Source organism: Lutra lutra, chromosome 12 (genome assembly GCF_902655055.1).
Source record: "Lutra lutra chromosome 12, mLutLut1.2, whole genome shotgun sequence".
Classification (NCBI taxonomy): Eukaryota; Metazoa; Chordata; class Mammalia; order Carnivora; family Mustelidae; genus Lutra; species Lutra lutra.
This window is the reverse complement of record NC_062289.1, coordinates 958,277-983,786: the sequence shown is the minus strand read 5'-3', so window position 1 is coordinate 983,786 and position 25,510 is coordinate 958,277. Positions and strand designations below refer to the sequence as shown.

The 25,510-nt window shown below is 53.8% G+C and overlaps 2 protein-coding genes across 3 annotated transcripts; one reads left to right on the top strand and one right to left on the bottom strand.

Moving 5' to 3' along the window:
- Nucleotides 1-3,077: 3,077 nt before the first annotated feature.
- LOC125082407 (WAS/WASL-interacting protein family member 1-like) lies at nt 3,078-6,605 on the bottom strand. The gene is made up of 5 exons (XM_047698029.1): nt 6,576-6,605; nt 5,935-6,520; nt 4,851-5,049; nt 4,133-4,252; nt 3,078-3,970 (listed from the first exon to the last, which is right to left on the bottom strand). The coding sequence occupies exons 1-5, from the start codon at nt 6,603-6,605 to the stop codon at nt 3,946-3,948; spliced, it is 960 nt and encodes a 319-aa protein (XP_047553985.1). The 3' UTR covers nt 3,078-3,945.
- On the top strand, nt 6,323-24,265 carry SALL3 (spalt like transcription factor 3). 2 transcript variants are annotated; one of them, XM_047698233.1, is made up of 4 exons: nt 6,323-6,835; nt 18,426-21,365; nt 21,582-21,922; nt 22,951-24,265. In XM_047698233.1, the coding sequence occupies exons 1-4, from the start codon at nt 6,754-6,756 to the stop codon at nt 23,380-23,382; spliced, it is 3,795 nt and encodes a 1,264-aa protein (XP_047554189.1). In that variant the 5' UTR covers nt 6,323-6,753; the 3' UTR covers nt 23,383-24,265. The 2 variants fall into 2 exon arrangements, with proteins under 2 accessions (XP_047554189.1, XP_047554188.1); XM_047698232.1 differs by having other exon boundaries at nt 18,426-21,922.
- Nucleotides 24,266-25,510: the final 1,245 nt, after the last annotated feature.

Below are 25,510 nucleotides of genomic sequence, written 5' to 3'. Positions count from 1 at the left end.
CCTAGCCGGCCGCCCACACCGAGCAGGAAAGCAGGAGGAGACTGCTTGGGGCTGCTCCGAGTGTGACACCCCGGCCTGGCCAGCACTCCTCTCAAGGACCCAGGACAACTGTGGGGCGGCGCGAGGTCACGAAATCACCCGTGGGGTTTCATCCAAGACGCCCCCAGACAGCGATCAAGCAAGGCGGCCCCCCGTGGAGGGGTGGGCGCCAAAGGGGTGGGGGTGGGAGGCGCCCCTGAGCCTGAGCCTCCTGGGTCCACGCGAAGGGGGGCGGCGCGCGCCCAGGGGAGTGAGCGGGGACCTCCCCCCAGCCAGACGCAGAAGGCGCCCCGCCCCACCTGGCAGGACCCCCGCCCCGCCGGCGCCGCCTCCCCCCCCCCCGTCCCCCCACCCCCTCCCCCCTGCCTCACCCCGCGCCTACTCGGGACCTCCCTCTGGCCGGCTAGCGCAGGAGGGGCCGCAGCGTGGCTTTGTCCTACAGTCAGGGTGGAATCCAGGCCCGAGGGGGACCCTCGTGCCCCCAGCCCCCTTGGCGTTAATTAGAAGGCAGCGGAGGATAGGGAGGGGAGGCCGCGCTCTGTGGCCACGTCCTTCTCACCCCCACCGGCTTGTGGCGGAGTGTTGCAGGGGTGCGGGAGGGAGGGGATGGGGCGGGGGCGTTCCGCGGAGGGAGGTCTGAAGACAGCCGCCCCCGAGACAGGACTCGAGACAGGACCGCCTGTAGGTGCGGACACCCGGCCCCGAGGAGGTTCCCGGACTCGGAAGTTGTGGGGTCCTCCTGCCTGTGTCCCTCCTTCCCCGCACCCTACGCCCCTCCCCCGCCAAAAGGCGCCGGAAACTCGCCGGGGGAGGGGCCTGAGCGTGCAGCGGCGCCTGCGGGGACACACGCGCGCTCGCGGTGGCCCGCTCGTCCCTGCTCCCGGGCTGCCCGGCGGCGCGGGGGCGGGGCGGCGGGGGAGGGGGCAGGAAATGCCCTTAATTGGGGGAAATGCACACCAATTGCGCGGCGGTCTTTGATGTGCGCCTCCGAGCGCAGCCCCTGCACGCCGAGCCCACCCGGCGTGCGCCCCACTCCCCGCGCTCCCGCGAGCGCAGCCGGCCGAGCGCCAAGGACAGGACGTGTGACATTGGTTTGAAAAAGCAGGAGGCCCTGGGTCTCCTTCGGTCTCTAACGTCAGACAGCTCGCCTGGAGCCCCCTCCGTCTCTCCCCGAAGGCCCGATTCCTGGGCGTGGGTGGGGAGGCCGAGCCCTGGCGAGGCTGGCCACGCTGACTGCGGGTGCCCACGAGGAGCGGCCGCCGCGTGTCGGCCCAGCATATGTACACGTAGAAATACAGTGTTCGTCCAAATGACATTCCGCTCACTCTCCCTCTCGCCCCCCCCCTTTTTCTTTTCATCATCAGCAAATAAAGATTAGCTGGTAAGATTATAAAAAGCGTTTTCAGGCTGGTGCTGATCTTTATTCCAGAGGCTTTGTGACGATATTGATGATGATGATGGTCAAGTGGACAGTTTGATTTTTGTGTTTGGAGCTAGTTATAAAGAATCAATATTATATCAAGGGGTAACTTTCGTGATAAAGGACTTTAACCACTCTGGCTATTCATCATAAGTCTGTAGCAAGCAGATAGGTCAAAAGAAATTATATTGCACTAAAGACTGAGTCTTCTTATCTCTCCCATACCAGGGGAATAGGGACAAGCCGATCGATACAGTAGCTGCTGTATACTTCTTGCAATTATCAATAGCTGATTTCGCCTTTTGAGGCCTGCATCTAATAATGCAAGCTAATAATAATCGTTTGAGCTTCCCTATAAGCAGGGGAGTCAAAGTTTTAGCTGGCCAGCATTATTTTGTCACCATACACAGGGAAGTGCCCCTCCTGGGTCTATCCACAGCCCAGATACACAGGTCAACACCTACAAGAGAAGGACTTTCATATCCTTTGCATCCCTGAGTGTGAAGACGGGTGGCCATGCGCTGCTGTTTCTCTGCGAGACATGAAAAGCCCCAAAATGTTTGCCTGGGAGCCTACTGGTGAGGTGGTAAGCCATCCTGTAATGTACAAGATGCTGGGACGCACACAGACCTAGATGGATTCAAATACTATTCTCTTGACTCCCATCTATCGAAAATTTCAACACAGTTGCCTCCATAGATTGGACAGGCAAGAAGGTGACAGCAGGAGCTGAGCGGGAATGTGGGCGGGGCATTAGTTGTGTATTGGTTTATTTAAGGAGAACATTTTTTTTAAGGGGGTAGAGTTATCTTCAAGTGGGTGAGCAAGAAGCTTGGGGAAAAGGCATTTTCAAAAAGCCGTAGACATAATTTGGGGCTACATGTTTCCTGGCGCCCCCACAATGTCACAGAAAAGCAACATTTATAATTGGCACTTGACATGCTGTTTGCGTTGGGCTGTGGTACACCAGGCACAGATTTCCTGTTGATGGAAACATTTATCATTGTGACTGCCCCAGAGTGGCAGGTGGTCTTATCAATTACCTCTTCTTACCAATAATAATATTAGTATGGTAATATCTTTGCTCAAGTGAGAACCAATTAGCGGTCACTTGTCACAGCATTAAAGACACAAAATCATGCTGGATTTAAAGGCAAGAACCTAAAACAAAAGTTGGGGGTCGGGGAGGAACCAGAGAGAAAGGAGTGAAGGCCAGTGACAAGAGAACTTTGATGGGGGGGAGGGGGAGCATAAAAGGAGACAGAAAATAAAGCTGTAATCCTTTAATACATTTTCTGTATCAACTGGCTAGGGAGTAAGCGCAGGACAGAGTATCAAATGTACCGCAGGTAAAGGGCGCTCTGGGGACGGAGGGCCAGGTAGCTTCCCTAAGCTGGGATGTGGAAATAGAACTGACTCTTCAACCTCCCCTTGTCAAATCCATCTTGCAGATAGGCTTTCTGTCTTATCTGAATAAATGATACAAATTAAAATCAAACATCTAATTATATGTTCCACTAATGTAAAATCTACAGTATTAATTTGTAAATAATATTATTAAGCAGACAAAATAATAACGTGTCGCCTCATAAGATGAAAACAACATCGCAAGAGGAAAGACAATTAACAAATTAGATTTAATTATAGAGAAGAAAAGCAACTTTTGTTTTTGCAATAGTATTTAGGTATTACAATATTTTAATAGGCAGCGGTCACGTGACGGTGAGTCTATGAGTTCTGCATGCATGAGTCCGTGTCTGCACCTCAGACGCACATTCCGGTGCTTGTCCTTAATCTAGGCAGGACTGGAGGATAATCCTGTCCCTCATCTGTGAAAATATGCTGTTGACACGCTGTCACCTCACAATAAATCTATTGTTGTGACTCAAGCTTAAAATATGTACACTTTCATCAAAACTGGCCACACCGCGTTAAAACAATTAAAGTTTCACAGCTTGGTGGGGAGCCAAGAAAGGCAGAACAGGTAAGGGAGGAGGTAATGCGCATTTTGCTTTCGACCTTTTAAATATATACATATTGATCGTGTTTACCCCAGTCGATTTTTTAAAAGGGTTCACCTCAGATTCACGGATCTGCACCATCAGAGCCCTGGCGGGGAATTTGCAAAGGTTCTCGTTTCATATTCTCCCTGACCCTTTCCTCCATGTCTGCTCGATTTTCTCAACGAAATCCCAGCTCAGTGCGCTCAGAGGACTGTGTGGAGCCTGCCACTTCCCCCAGCCCACTCCACCCTGCACGCCCGCGTGGGGACCAGTGCTCACACCGGGCAAGGCGGGCCGGGGCAGCTGCGAGTCCTGCGTTCGCGCCCGCTCGCCGTGAGCCACTGTCCACCACAGCGCCAAGCAGAGCCTGCTGCACCTTCCCTTACGAAGCTCGGCACGCCTTGTGCGACACCTCTGCAGTCCGAGGGCTTGCTGTTACAGATACTGGGCCGGGGTCTCAGACCGGCCTCGGCGGGAGGAACCTCAGAGAGCCTCTCCAAGACCATACCTCGTAGAAAAGGCAAACCAAGTTGACAAAAATTAAAACAGTTGCGTTTGGAAGTCCCATAAAGACCTAGGAAAATCATGCCGTTGTGTTGGAGAGAGGCTGGGGGCAGGGGGAGACGGACGAATGGCCTTAAGAACAAAAAAGGTGGGGGTCCGCGCTCACAGAGTAACCGAGGAGGAGGAGTCGGTGCTGTGGGGGCCAGGAGGCTGCGGGGGAGCCGGGCTCCGGCTTCCTCTGAAAGGCTTCGGACGCTGCGGGAACCTACATTTGCTTCTTCTTCGTCTTAAAGTGTGGATTTTAAAAAAAAGAAGAAGAAGAAGGGGAAAAAAGAAAATTAACCAGGTCCCCCAAAGCAGTGCACCTTTAACCTGGGGTCTAACCCACCGATGAGGGCTTTTGCATTCTTTCTCTTCTAGAAAGACGTCAGGGAAATCTACCTTTCTGCAGCGACTCTGCAACTTCCCCCAACTCTGGCCGGTCCTGTAAATTGTGCAAGAAACTTCCATTCGCTACAACCGCCCCCTCCTCACCGAGACACGTTCCCTTCCTCTCCCCCTACCCCCGCTTCTCCTTGCCCCTTTCTCCGCTGGAAAGTTCCTGGCCCCGCTTGCCTCAAAGCCCCGGCTGCAGCCTGCAAACTTTTCACTGCAGCGCAGTGCGGGGTGCAGGAGCGTCCCCAAAGGCTCGAGACATTCGCGGAAGTTCACAGGGCAATGGCAATATAAGGAAGCCCCCTGGCCCCCATGCTTCACCATAAAAGGGTGGTGTGGGGCGGAACGACTCTAGACTTCAAACATCTTTTATTTGTCTTTTTTTCCTTTTCAAAACCAAAATCGCCCAAATGAATACGCCCGCCACTAAAAAGCAAAACAAAACCAACCTTAAGGGTTTTGTTGTTGTTGAGGTTGTTTTGAGGGGGGACAAATGTGGCGGCGGGGGTGGTCTTTGGAGGCGATGCCGACCTGCGCGCTTCCTTCCTCTGATTTTCCTGCGCTTTCCTGGAGCCCAAAGCTGTTGCTTCGTGAAACTTACACAATTAGAGTCGGGCGAGAGAACGCAGGCTGGGAATCGAGAAGATTCTAGAACGGAAAAGAAACCCGCGGAGAGGCGGGCGAGCAGCTCAGGGTCGGGGTCCGTCCCCCGGGGGGGGGCGGGGACCCGCAGCCGGGCAGAGTCCCACCCCCAGCCACTCGAGGAGCTCGCAGCCCTCCGTGCGCTCGGGGCTGGCGAGTCGCCGCCTGCATTCCCCCAGCGCACGACACTGGGGAGGCCATCTGTGCCAAAGCTTCGTATCACACAGGGCCACTTGTAAGGACAAAAATAAGAAATTTAGGAAATGAAAAAAGAGAAACTGGGACAAGGGGCGCACAGGGGCGGGCGCGGCGGCGCCAGGGCCTGGGGCACATCCTGGTGGCCGCTCGGGGACCGAGAACACGCGCGAGTGTGTGCACGGGGGCGGTGGGGCGCGCGCGCGGTGCGAAGGCGCGTGCGTGAGCTCGGGCGAAGGGTGGGTGGGCGTGCGGGAGCGCGCCGCACGGGCCGCCCGAGGGTGCGGGGCCGGGTCAGACGCGCGCGACCTCCTTACCTACCACCCCCTCCCCCAGTCACTCCCGAAAGTCCTAGAACGCGGCAGGCCGCGCGCGAGACTTTCGTGGACTTGGAACTTTGAGCCGCGTGGCCTCGGGGCACCTTGCGCCCCCTGCCCACTCCGCATACGCCCCGGCCCTGCCCCCGTCGGGAAGGGGAGCTACTGTGTGTGTTGGGGGGAGACACCGGAGCCCCGCCGTCCCCTCCCTCCCGTTGGCTTTAAGGATCCGCTGGCGGCGGGGAGGCCCGGCGGGCGGGGCGGGCGCTCCGAATCGGAGGGGCCCGGAGGGGGGGGGGGCGGGGAGACAGAGGGACAGAGGGGAGGGGGCCGCGGGGAGGGGAGGGGAGGAGCCGTGCGGCCCGCGCCGCTTCCGAACCGGAAAGTTGGTCTTGCCGAAGTCCCGCCACCCCGGTGTGCGCACTCCGCTCCGCTCCGGCCGCGAGCGTAGGAGCCGGCCGGTCGCCGGCGGAGCCCGCGGAGGGGACGCGAGCCCGGAGAGGAGAAACGGTCCGCAGGCAGGGGCACCTGAGCCCGAGCGCGGCCGGCGCGCCGAGCCAGACCCGCCGCGGAGGAGCCGAGCGGGCCGGCCGCCCGGCCTTGCGCGCCCGGAGCGCAGGCGGCGCGGCGCCCGAGCGGGCCGGCGAGACAAAGGCGCCGGGCCGGAGCCCTGCCCGCGGCCGCTCGCTCCGGGAGGGGCGGCCGGGCGGCGGGGGGGCGCGCGCGGGGCGCGGGCGGCGGCGCAGACTCTCTATAAAGGGGCGAGCCCGGCGCGCCGGCGGAGACGGCGCCGCGCGGACGCCGCCAAAGTTTGCCGCCTGCGCCCTGGGCAGCGCGGCCGCCGCGCCCCGCGCCCGCCGCCCCGGGCCCCGAGGAGCGCCCGCGCCGAGCCGCCGGGCCGCCTGGGCCGAGATGTGAGCGCCGCCGCGCCGGGTCCCGCAGGCGCCCCTCGCCCCGCGCGGCCGCTAATTGCGAGCGCGGCCTCATTTGCATAGGCCGCCGAGTCCGCTGGAGACCGGCCAATCGGCGCGGCCCGCCGCTAATGGCCATGCATTATTCACCAGCCTAATTGCTCAGCCCCATGCGCGGCCCGCGCAGCCGCCGCCGCCCGCGCCCCGCGCCCCGCGCCCCGTGTCGTCCCCGCCGGCCGCCCCGCTGATGCCGATGTCCCGCTCGGGGCCCGCGCGCCGCTAGCAGCATGTCTCGGCGCAAGCAGGCCAAGCCCCAGCACCTCAAGTCGGATGAAGAGCTGCCGCCGCCGGACGGGGCTCCCGAGCACGGTGAGGGGCCGCGGGGGTCGGGTCGGCCGGGGTCGGGCGCGGGGCGCCGCGGGCTGGGGGGAAACTGCTGGTCCCAGAGCCGGAGCGCAGCGCCCGGCCCCGGCAGGCCAGCCGCAGGGACCCCGGTCCTCCCCGGAGCGCGCGGCGCGGAGTTGCGGGCAAGTAAACTTGGTTCGGCTGCTCGGAGTTGGGGCGCAGCGCGCGGACGCGCCGGGGCTCGGGCCGGCTGGGGGCCTGAGCTGCCGGGGCAGGCGGTGAGGGTCGGGGGGGGCGCGGGGGGGCCGCGTCGCCGACTCCGCGCTGGCCTTCCGGGACCTCGCGCACGAACCCTGGGCCGGGCCTCGGCGACCGCGCGACCCCCGGGCCGGCGCGGCAGCGGGGACGTGTCCGGGGCTCAACGACCGCCGGACGCGGGCCGGGGAGGCCGCCGCCCGGGCAGCTTTGTTCGGAGCCTGGCCCCGGGGCGGTGCGCGCTCGGAGCGGGGCCGCTGCCCTGACCCCCGGCCTGCCCCCCACCCCGGCCGGCTGTTGGCCGCCTCGTGTGCCCCGAGGGCCGTGCAGCCTGCGAGGTCCCGGCCTGCCGACGAGCCCGGATCCCGTTCCGAGGCGACTAGGAAGTCAGTGTCGCCTGGCCTTTCTAATGGCCGCCTTGGGAATTAAGCCGGGTGAGCCCCGCCGCGGCGTGGGGGTGGTCCTTGCACGCGGTAGGACCCGGCACGTTCCTGGTGGCTCCAAGTTTCCTCGGGCCTTTCCTGTTCTCTCGGATGCGCCCCGGCACCTCTGCAGCCGGTCGGCTGCCTGGAGCTCCCTCCGCATCCCGAAGGGAAGGTAGGCGCCGCGGAAGTGGGAGGCGGACGAGCAGGGGACCGGCCGGGGCTGCGCTTTGCCGCCCGCGCGTCTGCGGGTCCCCAGGGTGCGCCGGGGGCGGCCGGGGACGCGGGCCTCCCGCGCCGCGCCGAGCTCCGACCGCAGCTGCTGGAGAACCCAGGCCGCCCAACTTTGTGGACGAGCCGGCTGTAAGTTGTGGCGGGGCAGGGACGCGTCTTTGCTCCGTGAGACTCGAGCAAAAAAGCAAAAACCCAAACAGAAGGAGTGTAAGTTTATCACACGGTGTCGCAAAGTTTGGCAAAGCAGGTATGTGTGCACGTCGGAATCGGGAAGGGAGAAAACGTTTATCACGCGGTGGGAGTTAGTGAATTAAATAAAACGAGTGAAGTCCTCCGTTCTTTTTGTCGCTGAGGAGGTGGGGAGTCTTATCTGTAGCCCTAGTCACCCGAGATTAGAACAGCAGATATGCTAAAAAGAAACGCTTGCATATGGTGGGTAGATTAAGGACAAAGAATCTTTTTGTCATGGAAATGGATTTTTTTTTTGTTTTGTTTACTTCATCACATAGAATTTCTCACACTTGGTTTGTTTTGTATTGCCCTCAATGACTACATGATCAAATGAATGGATTTATTTCTGCCGAATGAGAAAGACAGTCTTCCCTTCAAAAGAACTACATTGCATCCCAGTGAGGAATTTTAAAGCTTTATTATTGTGGCTTCTGAATAGCTTAAAATCGGCTTTCACAGCCGCCCCAAAATGCAACAATGTAAATACTTCTCAGCTTTGTAGGGTCCTTATCAAAATGTGCAATGTCTCCTTTTATTAAAGCATATTTTAATTAATAGAGTAAAACCCCTTGTATTTAACAATTAACTAGCAGAGGCCCTGCTATTCATTTTTAATTTCACGTCAGAAATGCGAGCGTGGGGAGCCTAATCGTGTAAACATGTTGAGGGATATGTAGCCTATATTTGAAAACCTAGATGGAGTAAATTATTTACAAGTTCTCCTTTGAATTCCTCTTGTTACTGAATTTACTTAGAGGTGAAGCATATTCAGGGTGTGTGTTTTGTTTTGTTTTGTTTTTTTACCCATCGTAGGATTAAAGTTTGTCAAGCTTGGGTTTTTCGCAGTCGTTGGGAATTGTAATCAAGATATTGCCACAGTTCCTGGTCAAATTTTGCAACAGGCCAGAAATAGCCTGTCTGGGGCTGAGCCCTAGTCAAGTCGTATGTTTCCTGGATCGTTTTAAAGGTACTTTAGGCAAACTATTTAAAAAATAGTTCTTTCTGATTTAATTATTCTGAAGCTGATTGTTCATGGAGTATAAAAGATACTCTGTTCTCTGTTCAGTCAAGGAATGCTTGTGGATGTGTGGTCGTGCTGATCGTCATTAGTAAGATAACTAAAATATTTTTTTAAGAGAAAGCGTTCTGAAAACTCCCTGACTCCAGCATGAATCAGATATTCTCAAAATTGTAATTTTGTTAAATGCAATGGAAGGAAACAGACTGTGCATGAAGTTCTAAGAGGGCTAAGTTAGTTTACAGTGTTTTAGAGACAAAGTAAATAGTTCTTTTGTATCAGTTTGGGCATGACATATTAATTAAAGCAGTAGATGCATGAAGTAAAATTGAAGGCTATTAATATTGCCATGAAACATAAACACATGTACAATTTTTAGTACAATATGGGGGAGGGCAGCAATGTACAGTCACATTAATTTACAGTAAAAAGAGATCAGTTCTTAAAAATATAGAAATGACTATTTCTCAGGCTTTGGTTTTTAGGCAGGCAGTGAAATCGTGGCTATCCAAAAAACAGCGCCAGCATTACCCAAACCTTATCATGGCAGAAATGAAATATGATGACGTAGCTACAATGAGAAAAAGTAATCATGGGTTGTGTTAAGTTCTGAAGTTATCCTCTTGTAAAATTTTATTTGAAGGATGCCTGAGACTTACTTTCTCTCTAAGAACCATCATTTAAAATTACAAATTATTACGTTCTTGTCTGAAAATTTAGAAATAAATGTGATGCAGCTTTAGAATTCAGTTAAATGCACGCCACGGGATAATGAAATTTTTTGAGCCATCTGAGTATTTTTGTTCTAAGAAAAATTAATTAAAACTTCTGACAGAACAGCACTTGTACTCCTACTAAGAACTTTAAAAAAGTGTGCTATTGCTGTCCTTTGTTGTATAAAATACAACTTAATAAAGATGTATTTTATTGTCATTACAAAGAATATTTAAGGAAGAACAAAAAGATACTATAATTTAAAACAATTTGCCATCCTGTATTTTGTTTGTTAGCACTAATTGTTTCAAAGTGTGTTTTTATTTCCTGCCAACTTACAGTCGTATGGCTATCTTAAAAATCCTTTTAAATGTGGTATGCATGTGATTTAAGAATTTACCAGTGGTCTTCACAGACTGTGTTTAAATTAAGGGAAAGAAGGCCACCAGCCCTCGGTGAAGAGATCTTTCTTCTTTTATCTGTATATGCATGGTTTGCCTTGAGTACTCCCCCCTCCACCCCAGCCCACACTACACACATTTACAATTCAGCATTCCAAAAGCAAACAATACAGAAGCCACTTTCTACCATTGGTAGGCAGATTGTTTTCTCTGAAACATGAAAGGTGAAAAGTAACTAAGGGGGGCTGAGGCGGGGTGGGGGGGGAGAAGAATTTGCAAATATTTATTTTGAAAATAACATTTAAAAAACGTAACCTATTTAAAGACGCATCAGTTGGTGGGCACCAAGAAGCATGCCAATTCCCACCTTACAGAGAAAGACCGATTCTGTAGCAGTAGGGGTTTATGTACATTTTAAACTCCCACAACACATGCATAATCCAATATTTTTAGATCTGTTCAGAGCCAGAAAAAGAAGAAGGCATGTACCAACAGCAGGAATTACTTAGCAAGCTGATTATTTTTTGTACACAAGATGATGGCAAAAGTGGGTCAGATTTCATTTTCAACCGCAATCTCTAAGAGGCTTTCCCATTCATCTCAAGGTAGCTCTGAGAGCACTGGGAGGGAATGCAGCCAGGATGCAGCCAGGGTGTCCGTTGTGTGTGCTGGACATTAGCTGGAATTTAGCATTCTTAAGTGTGAGTATCGACACGGGGTGTTTTGGTGTGTTTTTGTGTTGGTGGTTTTATGTTTTCTTTTTCCCCAAGTGAAACAAGTCTTCACTGCTCATGAGTTCTGCACTTTTAATGTTGCAGAATTGTTTCAAGGGGATACTTTGTGCATAACATTTATAACAGGAAGGGTGTTTTGTTTTGTTTTGTTAGTTTTTATTTTCCTACATGATTTCTTGACTAGTTGCCAGAATAAGACCAAAGTATCTGACTTAGTCTCCTGGAGACGAGATCTGATTCTGCTGCTCCTGGGACAGGTCTGTAAGGACAGCCTACGCCAAGTTGTTTCCCAGTCCATCCGAAATCAGAAGTCAAATCTATGTAAAATGGTTTTCCTAGTACTTTAAATAAACTTATATGTTTAAAAAAGCAGCCCTGACCTTAGATTTTTCTCTTGTAATTTGAACACTTTCATGCTTTAAAACGCAGTTAACTGTCAGTGTGATTTCCACGCAAACAAATAGGCCAAGTCACGTTATGGAAAGTGTAAAATATTAATTGAAATAATGAAATAACGTAATGGGCTCTATTTATGTGAGAGATTAAGATTGATTTGTTTGTTAATTAAAGGGGATCCTCTCGCGGCGGCAGAAACGTCCACCAGAGACCTGCCGGGCACCAGCCTGGTGTCTGCCTCCTGTCGTCCATGGGCCTGTCTTTCCCGGTCAGCCCGGGTCGGGCCAGGCCAGCCATGCGGCTCCCTGGCCCCCTGTGTTGCCAGAAAGCATCGGCCCAAGGCCTGGAAGGTAGGGCTGCAGAGCGAGGGAGCTTCCGCCTGGCTCTCCCTGAAGGTGGGTCGTTAGAGGCGCCGTGACAGGCCTTAGCTGATTTAACCTTTGCCTGCTTTGCCCTGCCAGGGGTGGCCACTAGATGTCAAGCTCATAATACAATTAGTGCATCTGTGCTGTTGACCTTGGCAACACGACTCAACACTGTTCTATTAAGTGTTAACACTGAATCTGTTAACGGGAGACCCGCGTCGGCTGCGAGCTGCGCTGCGTATCAGATGCCCATCTCGTTCAGCACAAGTGTTTGTAGTTCTTCAAGAAGAGAGAACGGGGTGCCTTTGTGCAGCTCTTATATCGTGAACTGTTAAATTAACCCCGCAGGTGCCGCGGCCAGTGGTCTGCGTTCCCGGCCCCCCCGGTCCTCCTTCCGAGAGTGACCGCTCCCCAGCACGGATGGGCAGCCCCGCTGTGGGCTCCCATCCGTCCTCGGGCAGCCCGGGCAGCAGCTCCGGCCAGATGATTCTGTGCATGTGCGTAAACTTCGAGGACAGGCGCTGAGAAATGACGGAGATGATTCTATGCCCGGAGCCCACGTGCGAGGCGGCTACAGCTCGTTAGAGCCTTGCCGCTGGACACAGCGCACTTCCGCTTCTCTGGGCTGTTCGGGCCCAGGTGTGTTTGGACGTGTAAGTGGCCGTGCTTATTTGTGTATTTGTACATGAAGTGAATTTGAAAACCGGCTGGCGGGAGCGAGGGTTGGAGCGCAGGCACCTTCCAGGAGGCGCGCGGGGGGCCAGAGTGTGGCCGATGAGACTCCAGCCCAACCTCATCTTGGGCCAGAGTGTGGCCGATGAGACTCCAGCCCAACCTCATCTTAAGCCAGAGTGGCCCTGTACAGGCCTTGTTTCCCCCTCCCCAAATCTGGGTGGGAACGGTTAGCACGGCCGACCTGTTTCGGGGTGCTTCCACGTGTGGAGGTGGGGATGGCGATGCATATGCCTTCCTCCCAGGTGTGCCTGCGGCACGGCATCCAAGAGTAGGAGCTGCTGGGCAACCGCAAGTGTAGCAAACATCTTGTTATGCGAGGCGGCGTCGAGGCGGAGTTCACACCCGTGGGTGTCGTGGCTGCTTTCCATCTGCATGTGTCCGTGCAGGAAACCGCGCTTTCCCTCCCCGGTGCTTTAGCACGCAGAGTAGAAACTGCCACTGCTCTCAGCAGAAGACATTTGGTGACTGTGCCACAGGTGGTCGTTACTTAACAAATTTGAGATGTGGGCCACTGAGCCAACGGAAGCCGAGTGCGGGTCAGTGCGGGCGTTCCGCATAGCAAGAGTGCCCTCCACTGTTCGCCGCCGTGCGCACAGGCCTGGAGGTCTGGGGAGAGGACAAAATTTTTCTATTGCGTCTGGAATTTCTTCTACATTGTTAAACACAGTAGGGGTCTCTATTTGTCCCCTCCTGTTTCACAGCTTGGGTTCAGTGTGTGATAATTCATCTTTCTTTATGGGATTCAGAGCTATCATAAGGAGTTAAAAAGAATTAATTTGCAAGAAAATAAGTGTCTCCGCACAATTTAGGACGACTTGAAAAATGCTCCCTGGATTTTGCAGGAATGGGAAAGGCCGAGCAGCAACCACCTTTTCCCACAGACCCATGCGGCATGTTATAGTTACTAATTAAAGTGGAAAGTTAACATCCCTTTTCCCATACGGAGCAAGTTTCACTTCTCCTTTTGTTCATTGCAGAGAATTAACAGATAGGTAGCAAAAGTGTAGGGGGGGTCACCGTGGGCATTGGGGTTGCTCCGCAGAATGATAAAACCATCTCCTGTGTGTGGAATCGCTTAGCTTCCTTCAGCTGGCACCCGCCCCTCACGAGGGGAAATCGAAAACGAGCTGGAGCCGGAAATGTTTAGGGGAGCCCTTACGTCTCCGATGTTCTCAAACGCATTCCAACAGTGCCTTTCTCTGTGGCCTTAGACAGATCGCCCCCGAGTGAATATCCCTCCTGTCCTCCGCCACGTCATTCTTGGAGACGGTACTGTGCGTTGCCAGCGAAAACATGATCCCTGCTCATTATGTAACAGACCAGGAATTAAAACAGAAAAAGGAAACCGTTTGGGGGCTCCTCTCACACTGAGGGATTTGTTCCTAAGAACAGAAACATTTTTCGTAGACGTTCTCTGTGCGTTTTATTAGTGAGAAGAAAAAGAAATCCATCCATTTTGAAGACTGCCCTCGAAGGTATCCTTTTGTTAGACGTTTTCTCCAGAAGGCTGTGGGACCCGTTTTCCTTCTGTAGAACCTGCTCTAGAGTTCCGGGGGAGGGATAGAAGGCCTGAAAGCCTTCAGTATAAATAGCAAGTGTGGGACCGCCGTGAACTAATTACACATTTCCTCTCGTAAACTGAAACAGCTTTATCTCCCAGCCTCTCTTCCCTCCTCCTGACCGCGTTCAGGAGAACAATTCAGCTCTGCGCAGCAGCGCCCAGCTTGAAGCCCGGCTGGGCCACGGAGGACACAAGCCAAGGAGAGGTCCTCGTGGAGCCGCCCCCGCTCACTTGGACCCACAGCGGGCTCCGATCCGCAGGGCACTGGCGGGGGGGCATCCCCCAGACGTGCCTGTGAACAGGAAGGGAACGTCCTGCCTGCCTGCCACGGGCGAGGTGCTGGCCAGGCCCCTGGCTTGTGCTGGTGACTCCGGGCCCTGTAAATTCCTGCCTCATCCCTGGCCTGTTAGCAACCCCAAGTCTCTCCGTCCTGTCCTTGAACGGTCAGGATGCAGAAAATAAGTTACCTTAACAATAATGATAATGATTTGAATGCTGGTTTTCCGGCCCCTCCCCTAAGACGGAAAGAATTTCCCGCCGCTGCTCTAGAACTAAATTCCTCTCCCTTGTGGGGTTGTCCTGTTACCTTGGCTCACAGACTGACGTGGTATTACCTTGAGATGAAAACTGTAAGCCACGTTAACTAATGGATGTGATAAGTTCTAACTACAGAGGCCAATTTGAAAAATGTAAATTTCACTAAAGGATGCCACCAGCATGTGCATCCGGAGAAATGTCGTCAAACAACGTGGAATTAAAGGGCCTTTGAAGTTCCCTGAACCGCATTCAGAGTTTTCCAGCATGGGCTTCCCTGTCGTAGAAAGCAGTTTTATAAAAAGAAGAAAAAAACCATCAACACGGGTGCTGCTATTTCAGCACGTACTCACTGAATCGTCGTAACGAGAGGCGCTGTCACAGCCAGTTAGAACCACTTTCTGTATGTCCCCCTCTGTTCTGAGCTCGTCAGAAGTCCATGCTTTCCCCCTGGACTTCCCGTGGTCTTCCTCCTTCTCGGAGCTCTGCCCCTGGGAAGAGGGACTCATCTGCGTTATTTCCTCCCGGGCAAGTCAGGTGAAGTCATGCTTGTTGTTCAAGGCCGTTCTCAAAACATGCAACCAGAATCATGATTCCATAATGAAATATTAGGGGTTTTATTCGTATGCATCGTTTTCACGACCATCTCATGAAACGTGCGGGTCTCTCTCTCTTTCGTGGGACGCGAATTACCTGCACATTTTGGTAGTGAAATACTCTGACCTTACCTGGTAGTGAATGATCTTAGCAAGTGAGCGCGACTGTGTTTGCACAGATCCTAATCAAACAAAAGAAAAAGTGGTGATTCTAAATTATTTGCCCCAAGTAAGAAATCTAAATTGTATGTGAAGAATTTTTTCTTTCATTCATTGTAGTTTTTAAACTATGCTTTAGCTTTAAAAGGCAAATATATTATGAAACTTTGCTTATAAGATCCAACGATTGATTGTCTTGTTAGGTTCATTAACATAAATGAACTGTTAACAGGTCCAATGGCCAGAATGCCATTTTTACACAATTTCCTCTGCAGGTTTGCTTTCCTGCTTCACTTTTAAAGGAATATAAGTGGAAGGGTATTCTGCTTTGACAAGAATATCTTCATTACATTTAGGTAATTATCATTTATAACTGCATTAAACAGAATGGCTCATTATTTGGTAGGAAGGGCTGAGAAGCTCAGTGCTCAGTTTCTGCAGGTCAGGAGTAGCTGTGTGTTTGCAGACCTGCCCATGGGAGAGGGAAAGTACCTGGGAGAATGCTTCCCAGCTTCCATGAATTTAGATGCAAACCCGAAAAGTCCTAGCGCACAAAAAACCAGTGGAAACGTCAAAAGTTATTTTGAAAGTAAATAGAGGTTTGTTTGGGTCACTTAAGCTCTGAGAAAAACATGGCGGAAAAAAAATAATATTTCTGTGTTTCACATATTTGTTACACAGCATATCTGGGAAATGTTCGTTTGTAAGGTATCATTTATTTATAATTAAGTTAATTTTTCAAACACAGAACGCACTTTCAGTCAGCCTTATTGTAAGCATTTATTCAGTGAATTGTCCCTAACACATAATCCACATAAAGAAAAAGCAGTCTTTGAACGAGATCCACACAGTGTTTACTTGCATAAAATTTTAAATGTTTACACCATGTGAATGCTTCTGTGTGCCCTGTGATGACACATTTTATCTCTGAGGAGTTAAAGGTAGAAAATAGTTCAACAAATTAGCAATATTTAATTTCTTGGTATTTTACCCTTTGTAGAGTATTAAAATAACAATCTTTAGAAGATGAGGGCAAGCCTTTAATATCATTTCTTTAAATATTGGAAAAGAACTTTAAGAAATACTTTGTTCTGTTTAGTTAGAATAGTTATGATACAGTGTAACATTGATTCCAACTTGATTACTTACTATATCAGAAGCTGTTTACCTGAAGATTTTAGGGGTGGGTTTTTTTTTGTTTTGTTTTTTGGGGTGTGTGTGTGTGTGTTTGTCCTGTTCTATAACCTTAGCATGTTTAAAATTAGATTTTGCATACATTGAGCAAAGTTAAGTACTGCAAGTATTTATTTTGTTAATGTTCCTATCTGCAGTATAAATCAGCTGTGTCTTTGCTTCCAGCTATATTCAACCTCATTATAGACACCTATTACATTCCTTCCTTATACAGTAATGAGACTTCGTACAGTCTGATCTTCAGCACTGAATTTAGTTTAAGAGTCTAGCATGTCTTTATGGGCCACGAGCTCTAACTTCTTTTCCCCCTTCAAATGGTTTAGCCAGTTAAGAAAATGCTAATTGAACACTGCTAATAATTTTTTTAAAGGCACGTATAAATTACCTGGAAATAATGGCCTCGTGGAGAGCAGCTGACTAGCCTCGAAAAATATTTTTATTTTCTTTCCCAGTAGAGGGACTAAGCGATTTTGCGGTTTATTTTTTAAAAAATCAGATTTCTCTACTAAAACCGGTGCCAAGTTGTTCTTTTTCCAACACCCCCCCCCCAGGAAAAAGAAGAAATATGGGGACTTTTTAGCAAATGTATTTGTTAATGTTATAACAGCAAATTATTTGCGGGGACACAGACTTGAGGGTGTTTTGTTCTCATACTCAACTGTGCAGGATAACAAAAAGGTGATTTGCAGCTGTCATTTGTCTCTGTTCAAACTGATTTGTTGCCGTCACTCCTTCTGTAAGTTGACGAAAAGCAGTTACGAGTTAGGAATACGTACGGCAGCACATCGAACCCAAGTAATTACCAGGCATTACCTTTCATCCCAGCTCCCAAAAAATAGGAGCTAGGAATGTGCTCATGTGCTGATGCCTCGCTCCTGGATGGCCATTTATTTGATCAGGTGTGAATTAGAATTGTTCATTAAACATGGTTGTTATTCGGCACAAGAGGGTACGGGAAGTCAGGAAGTAGCTGCCTACAACAGTAATTAAACATGTGTAACCAATTAGAGGGCTTTCCACTATGGCCCAAGCATATAATTTGCCAAGTCTTTCCATGAGAATAGATGAAAATAGGTACAAAAAGTGTGTCTGACTACAACATTCTCATGTTAAACATGTCAACATAAATGAACTTTAAATATATAATTTCTAGTTTGTTAACAAACTGCCGAACTCTATTGGCTAATCACAACAACATATAATTTTGGTTCATTTCGCCAAGAAATATTGCATCTGACAGAGCCAATTAATTGTATTAAACATGATTAATTTTCGGTCCAGACTATATTGATGATATTCATTTCGCAGATCCTAAAATGTAGAAACGTGCCCTGTCCGTGAGAAGAGTCAAAGGGCTAGCTGAGAACATTCAGGATTGATTGGTTGATCGAACTAGGAGTCAGGGAGATGATTTTTCTGAGCAGGGACGTAAGAAGCACTTATATTCTCTTTGTTACATTTACAGATGAACGTATTTAGATGAGGTTTCATACGTGAAATAAATGCCCATTGATCTGGAAGGTTCTACAGAATTACATTAAATGCGTAATGTCTCTGTGCCGCGCAAAGACAATAAATCTCGTGGTCCAACCCTGCGAGAGTCACGGCGGCCGGCTCCCCTGTCAGGTGCTGACGTGAGTTTGAAAGGTTACAGATTAGTTTAGCGATGTTAAGTGAACTGGCAAAGGCATCTCTAATTTTGCTGGAAATGAGGAAGCCCGATGGTAGGGGGAATCCTAATGAGCCCGTCGAAAGCTGCCTTTGTGCCCAACAGACAGGGTGGCTGCAGATTGTATGAAAATATTGGAAATCAATGGCTTCTATGGAATTTCATTAAGAAGCCGTATCCACAATTGATAGAGCCTCATAATTTGATGGATTGTGCTGAGAAAATGATTAGCCAGCTAGAAAGAGTCGTAGAATACACACTCTGGGACGTCAGGAACGTTGAAGTGGGGTAATTTGTACAAAATAAAAAATATTGATTTTACTTATGTGCGAAATTTTGAAATGGAGGTGGCCGTCTCAGGAGCCTCTGGCTGACGTAATCTCTTCGTTTTTGTAGCTGTCCCTGGGGACGGGGCCGACGATGGGGACAGCGGGAGCGAGGCCAGGAGCGGGAGCGAGGAGGCCAGCGTGTGCGCTAAGTGCTGCGCGGAATTCTTCACGTGGACCGACTTCCTGGAGCACAAGAAGGGCTGCACGAAAAACCCGCCGGTGCTGATCGTGCGTGAAGATGAGCCGGCCCCACCGTCCGAGCACTTTCCAGAACCTTCCCCGGCCAGCTCCCCCAGCGACCAGACGGAGAGCGAGGCAGCCGAGGAGGCGGCGCCCACAGACAGCGGGGAAGGTGGTGAGGCGAGGGCCCCGGAGAAGGAGGAGGAGCCCATGGAGGCCGAGCCCGCTGGGGACGAGAGCTTCCAGACCCCCGGCGCCTCGCACGCGGGGAAGCCGCCTCTACCTCAGATCCCCGAGCCAGCACCCGTGGCCGCCTACAGCATGCCAAACACCAACGTGACCTTGGAGACCCTCCTGAGCACCAAGGTGGCCGTGGCACAGTTCTCCCAGAACGCGAGGGCTGCGGGCAGCGCGGGGTCCGGCGGCGGGGTCACGGCGGTGGCCGTCCCCATGATCCTGGAGCAGCTCATGGCCCTGCAGCAGCAGCAGATTCACCAGCTGCAGCTCATCGAGCAGATCCGCAGCCAGGTGGCCATGATGAACCGCCAGCCCCTGCGGCCGCCCCTGAACCCCGGGGCAGCCACGGCGGCTCCGAGCGCCCCGGTGCCGGCCTCCAGCCAGCTGCAGGGGCTGGCCACCCATTCAGCCCTGCAGCTCTCGGCCGGGGCCCCCCCCGCACCCACGGCTCCTGGCCCCGCTGCCCAGCCGGCCGCCTACGAGGGCCCCCAGCACCTGTCCCAGCCGGCCTCCGGGGCAAGCACCCCACACGTCCCCGGTGGGGGTCCCTCCATCCCCGCCGAGGCGAGCGGGCCGGCGTCCTCCGGCACGGCCCCGGCCTCCACCGTCCCGGCCTTGGTAGCCGGACCCTCCAGCAGCAGCTCCCAGCCGCAGAACGCCTCAACGCCCCCCGCCCTGGGGCCGGGGCCCCTCCTCAGCTCAGCCCCCAGCCTGCCAAGCCCACTTCTACCTCAGACCTCTGCCAGCAGCGTCATCTTCCCCAACCCGCTGGTCAGCATTGCGGCCACCGCCAACGCGCTGGACCCGCTGTCGGCCCTCCTGAAGCACCGCAAGGGCAAGCCCCCGAACGTGTCGGTGTTCGAGCCCAAGGCCAGTGCCGAGGACCCCTTCTTCAAGCACAAGTGCCGGTTCTGTGCGAAGGTGTTTGGCAGCGACAGTGCGCTGCAGATCCACCTACGCTCCCACACCGGCGAGCGGCCCTTCAAGTGCAACGTCTGTGGGAACCGCTTCTCCACCAAGGGCAACCTCAAGGTCCACTTTCAGAGGCACAAGGAGAAGTACCCCCACATCCAGATGAACCCCTACCCCGTCCCGGAGTACCTGGACAACGTGCCCACCTGCTCCGGCATCCCCTATGGGATGTCCCTGCCTCCAGAGAAGCCAGTGACCACCTGGCTGGACAGCAAGCCTGTGTTGCCCACGGTGCCCACGTCGGTCGGGCTGCAGCTCCCTCCCACCATCCCTGGCGTCGGCGGCTACGCAGACTCCCCCAGCCTCACCCCCGCAAGCCGCTCCCCACAGCGGCCCTCGCCCACATCTAGCGAGTGTACCTCCCTGTCCCCCGGCCTCAACAGCTCTGAGTCGGGCGTCCCGGGGGCAGCCGAGTCCCCTCAGCCAGGGCTCGGTGGCTCTTCTCTGACCAAAACCGAGCCCATGAGCCTCCCCTGCGTGAACCCCAGGCCGGGGGAGGCCCCCGGGAGCGGGCAGATCTCTGCCACATCTGCAGCGGCCACCCTGACGGACAGCAGCGCCTCCACGGGCCTGTGCAGCCCGGTCCTTCCGTCCGGCTCGGACCAGTTCAAGGCCAAGTTCCCCTTCGGGGGCCTGCTGGACTCCATGCAGACGTCCGAGACGTCCAAGCTACAGCAGCTGGTGGAGAACATCGACAAGAAGATGACGGACCCCAACCAGTGTGTCATCTGCCACCGCGTCCTGAGCTGCCAGAGCGCCCTCAAGATGCACTACCGGACGCACACGGGGGAGAGGCCCTTCAAGTGCAAGATCTGTGGACGTGCCTTTACCACCAAGGGCAACCTGAAGACGCACTTCGGCGTGCACCGGGCCAAGCCGCCGCTGCGCGTGCAGCACTCGTGCCCCATCTGCCAGAAGAAGTTCACCAATGCCGTGGTCCTGCAGCAGCACATCCGCATGCACATGGGGGGGCAGATCCCCAACACGCCGCTGCCTGAGGGCTTCCAGGACGCCATGGACGCCGAGCTCCCCTACGACGACAAGGCTGCGGAGGCCCTCAGCGGCTACGACGACGACGCGGACGAGAACTCCATGGAGGACGACGCCGAGCTGCGGGAGCCCGCCGGCGACCCGCCCAAGCCGCTGCTGTCCTACGCGGGGTCCTGCCCGCCCTCGCCGCCCTCCGTCATCTCCAGCATCGCCGCTCTGGAGAACCAGATGAAGATGATGGACTCGGTCATGAGCTGCCCGCAGCTGACTGCCCTGAAGTCCCTGGAGAACGGGTCCGGGGACAGCGACCGTCTGAGCAACGACTCGTCGTCGGCCGTGGGCGACCTGGAGAGCCGGAGCGCGGGCAGCCCGGCCCTGTCCGAGTCCTCGTCCTCTACACGCGCCCTGTCGCCCATGAACAGCAACAGCGAGAGCTTGCCCTCCAAGTCCCCGGGCCTCAGTGCCCAGGAAGAGCCCCAGGAGGTGCCACTAAAGACCGAGAGGCCAGACAGCCCGCCCCCCACCCCTGAAAACGGAGGCGCGCTGGACCTCACGGCGGCCCCGCCCAGCCGGCCGGCCATCAAGGAGGAGGCCCCCTTTAGCCTGCTGTTCCTGAGCAGAGAACGGGGTAAGTGTGCGGGCACTGTGTGTCGTGTCTGTGGCAAGCCCTTTGCTTGCAGGAGCGCGTTGGAAATCCACCACCGCAGCCACACTAAGGAGCGCCCGTTTCTCTGCGCGGTCTGCGGGCGTGGGTGCTCCACTATGGGTAATTTAAAACAGCACTTACTGACGCACACGTTGAGCGAGCCGCGTTCTCAGTTCTGTGACCCCGACTTTGCCCTAGGTCCCAGCCAAAGCACTCCTAGCCTGGTTGCCGGCCCCACGCCCGCCATGATCAAAATGGAAGTGAACGGGCACAGCAAAGCCATCCCGCTGGGCGAGGGCGCGCCGCTGCCGGCCGCGGTCCAGGTGCCCCCGGGGGCCCAGGCAGTGATGAGCCCCGGCCTCGCGCCCATGCTGGCCCCCCCACCGCGCCGCACCCCCAAACAGCACAACTGTCAGTCGTGCGGGAAGACCTTCTCCTCGGCCAGCGCCCTGCAGATCCACGAGCGCACACACACCGGAGAGAAGCCCTTCGGCTGCACCATCTGCGGGAGGGCCTTCACCACGAAGGGCAACCTCAAGGTAAGGCCCAAGGAGTCAGGGGTCGTGGCCGGGTTGGACATGCCAGGCGCCCACCTACCGTGTCACGTGTGCACCTGCTTACCAGGGAGTGCGTGCCGTGCGGCGGTAGCAACGGGCTCGCCTGCCCGAGCGGGCCGGGCCCCCCGTGGGGAACTTGTACCACCTGTGGGGCTGACCGCGCAGGCTCTGCTCCCGGGCGGCCGGTCGCAGAGCCCCGTGCCGTCTTGAATCCGGAGGAACCAGGGCAACGAGATAAGCTGGGCTTTTAAACACTCGCACAAGATACAAATACTGTGCATCCTGGGCCGGGGCCAGAACTTGGTTCTGCCTTTGTCCACGTGGTGGCCAGCAGAGGCCGGCGGGCATCTGATGAGGAGCTTCCCAGCATGAGGGCCAGTGTAGGATTCCTATCTAAGATGACGACCACGCTGTCCATTGTCCCCTGAAGGTGGGATGTGCACGACATGCTCAAGGAGCATTCTTGCCCCCATCTGTCCACGTCACACGCCTGCCCGGGTCTCAGTGCATTCTTCCAAGACATCGAACAGCTCGAAGCCTGTGGCTGCTCCTTCCTGTAGGACAGGAGCCGTCTACACGTGCCCCAGGGGCTGCTTCTGTGTCAGGGAGAGAGCGACCATGGGGCCCAGCAAAGCTGGGAGTTCAAGTACACGGCCGTCCTGTGGAGCAGGGTAGAGGCAGAAGGGGCAAAATGCTCTGTGCCCTCTGAGCTTTGCACCCCTCCCAGCCCCCCGTGGCCTGTGGGCTTTCCACCATGCGGGGGAACCTTATCGTGTCAAGGTCATCAAGTGAGAGAAACGTGCACGAAGATATTGACTGATTTTGCTTTTTGTGTGATGAGAACTATTGCGTGTCTAAACATGAGACGCTGACAACGGGGAACGAAACCGATTCCGACTCCGCGGTGCTGGGTTTCCGACGGCACGTGGGCCGCGTGGAGACAGACACACCCCTGCCCCCGGAGCTGGGCCGGCTCACCTGTGCCTTGTGTCTCCCTGTCTCTCATGCAGGTGCACATGGGCACGCACATGTGGAACAACGCCCCCGCGAGGCGCGGCCGCCGCCTCTCCGTGGAAAACCCCATGGCTCTGCTGGGGGGCGACGCCCTGAAGTTCTCAGAAATGTTCCAGAAGGATCTGGCAGCACGAGCAATGAACGTTGACCCAAGTTTTTGGAACCAGTATGCTGCAGCCATCACCAATGGTCTCGCCATGAAGAACAACGAGATCTCCGTCATCCAGAATGGGGGCATTCCCCAGCTCCCCGTAAGTCTCGGGGGAAGCGCCCTCCCCCCCTTGGGTTCTCTGGCCACCGGGATGGACAAAGTGCGCAGCGGCGGCAGTCCGCCCATCGTGGGTTTGGACAAAGCCAGCTCTGAAGCAGGAGCCAGCCGTCCGTTCACAAGGTTTATCGAGGATAACAAGGAGATTGGTATTAACTAGCTGTGGTCGGCTCTGTCCCGCGCGCACACCGTCAAGGGTGGCCATCAGGCTGCACAGCCTTGGGCCCCGGTTCCCCTGAAAATGGTCCCCGTAGCAGAAGACACGTTCCCTGTGCAGCTGCTGGAAGGCTGTCCTGGACGCATGTACTCTTCCCACGCGAGCCTGACTGCTCTGGGGACTCTGCCAGCTGTTCTGTAAATTGAAATCAAGAAAGAGGAGTCCTGTAGGACCGCCTTGGGAACGGAAAGGGCTCACACCACATCCACTCGTTCCTCCCAAAACCTGATAACCCCCATGAGGGAGAGAGGGGTCCCCTGCGTGTCCCAGTGACACTCACTTGAAGGTTTTGTTCGAGTTAGTTAGAAACTTGAACTCGGCTTTTAGACTGTTGAGGATGTGGTTGGGTTCTCCCAGTGCCGTCTTCTGGCCGTCCCTTTGTCTGTAGTATTTATAATGTTAAGATTATGCGGGTAACCGATAATGCAGCCCTATCTTTAGAGGAAGCTTTTGTACCGCAGAATACATCTGGCTATGTGATTTTTTTCTTTTAAAGCAGAATTTGTTTTACTATAAATAAGTGAGTTTTTTCAATGCAGGCAAATTGTGACGTCCCCCTGGGAAAGACCGCATGCTTTCGTGTGCAAGTACCCGTCAGTGACAAGCCTTTTTTTTTGTTGTTCTTTTTTGTTCTTTTTTTTTTTTTTTTTTTAAATGTTTGTAGCTGCTATGTGGACAGTTGTTCCCTAGTGTGGTCTGTAGCCCAGCGATTGGGAACAAGTTACAGACAAAATGTCACCGTAAATTATTCACAACATTATAAGTGGTTGTGAGGACATGCTTCACGTTATCAAAGTTGTACAATAAAAAGGTAATGTTTGTATACTGTGGTTGCAAACTCTTAATTTATACTATTGCACTTTTAGGATTTTGTATTAGGGAGGTTTTGTCTATAATTTGAAAACTTAAAAAGATGTAAACTATTTTATAAATAGTACTTTGGTTTAAGGAAAATGAAAAAAAAAACTCACAGTTTCTTGTTTTGTTGTAAGGTCAAACACTATGAGAAATCCTTACCACCTACACAGAAAAGCCACCAAGACTTGTCTGTTCCTCAATAAACGAGGGCCTGCCATTTCTTAAATTAAATGATTTATTTAACTTTCCTACAAAGCCCATGTAAAACCTGACCGCCCCTAACAGGAGTCTGATGAATTAACCCAAGGACCGTGAGCCAGCAGCGGGCGGGGCCCGGAGACGGTGGCAGGTGCGGAGACGGTGGCTGGGGTCTGGTGTGCGGTGATCGCCCGGCTCTCACTCGTGCAGGTGGGACTCGCCTCCAGGCCCTGGTTCTCGTGTACAGTTAGCTGCAGAGGAAGAGCGACATCGGGCAGTAGAACCTGTCACCACCATGTTTTCTGATTTATTTATTATCTTCTCAGATGAAAACGAAGCACAATGTCGTCTGACCGTGCAAATACGGTCTGGAGCTGCTGACCTTGTTTAGATGGCTCGGCCCGAGCTGGGGACCGCGGGCGGGGTGGCCTGCGGGCAGGGGTGTGTGCGCTACCTCATTTTGTGCGGTGCAGGCCTGCTGGCATCTGGGACGGCTCGCCTCCTCCGACTGTGGCGTCCAGAGGTGCAGTTCCACGTGTGTACCCTGAAGCAGGAGCCGGACAGCGATGTCTTCTTGGCTAGGACAGGAACAGGGGACGATCTTTCCCACACCACCACAGCCGCAGCGAGGCCACGTCATATCCTGGAGCAAACCAGTCCCGAAGGCTCCTCACTCCGCCGGCCTCGCCGTCTCCTGCTGTTGGAGCCAAGCACCGAGCCCATGGGCGCTGCTGGGCGGCCGCAGTGGAATGTCTTTATTATTTATGTGTCCTTTTTGGTGTGATTTTTTTGTTGTTGTTGTTAGTGTTTGGTACCATGTAGTGTTCTCTCTTCTCCCGGAAGGATGTGTATATAACTTAAGAAAGGAAATGTAAAGTGTTGTAAATAAGATGGCCCATGAAGGGCCGGCGAGGCGTGCCCCCTTCTGTGGTCAGGACCAGGCCGTCCCTCCCTGCGTGGTGAAGAGAGACACTATTTTTCTACTGTAGCACCATGTAGGGCTGGGGCCCCCGAG

Bases quoted from the DNA above. Each gene is read 5' to 3' on its own strand.
- LOC125082407 (XM_047698029.1), bottom strand. From the start codon at position 6,605: ATGGCCATTAGCGGCGGGCCGCGCCGATTG. The intron at 5,050-5,934 runs GTTCGGAAGCGG...TTTCCGTTCTAG, and splicing joins TCGGCAAGACCAACTTTCCG to AATCTTCTCGATTCCCAGCC. The intron at 3,971-4,132 runs GTGAGCGCGGAC...CTTTTCTACGAG, and splicing joins TCCTCCTCCTCGGTTACTCT to GTATGGTCTTGGAGAGGCTC.
- SALL3 (XM_047698232.1), top strand. From the start codon at position 6,754: ATGTCTCGGCGCAAGCAGGCCAAGCCCCAGCACCTCAAGTCGGATGAA. The intron at 6,836-18,425 runs GTGAGGGGCCGC...TCGTTTTTGTAG, and splicing joins GGACGGGGCTCCCGAGCACG to CTGTCCCTGGGGACGGGGCC. The intron at 21,923-22,950 runs GTAAGGCCCAAG...TCTCTCATGCAG, and splicing joins CCACGAAGGGCAACCTCAAG to GTGCACATGGGCACGCACAT.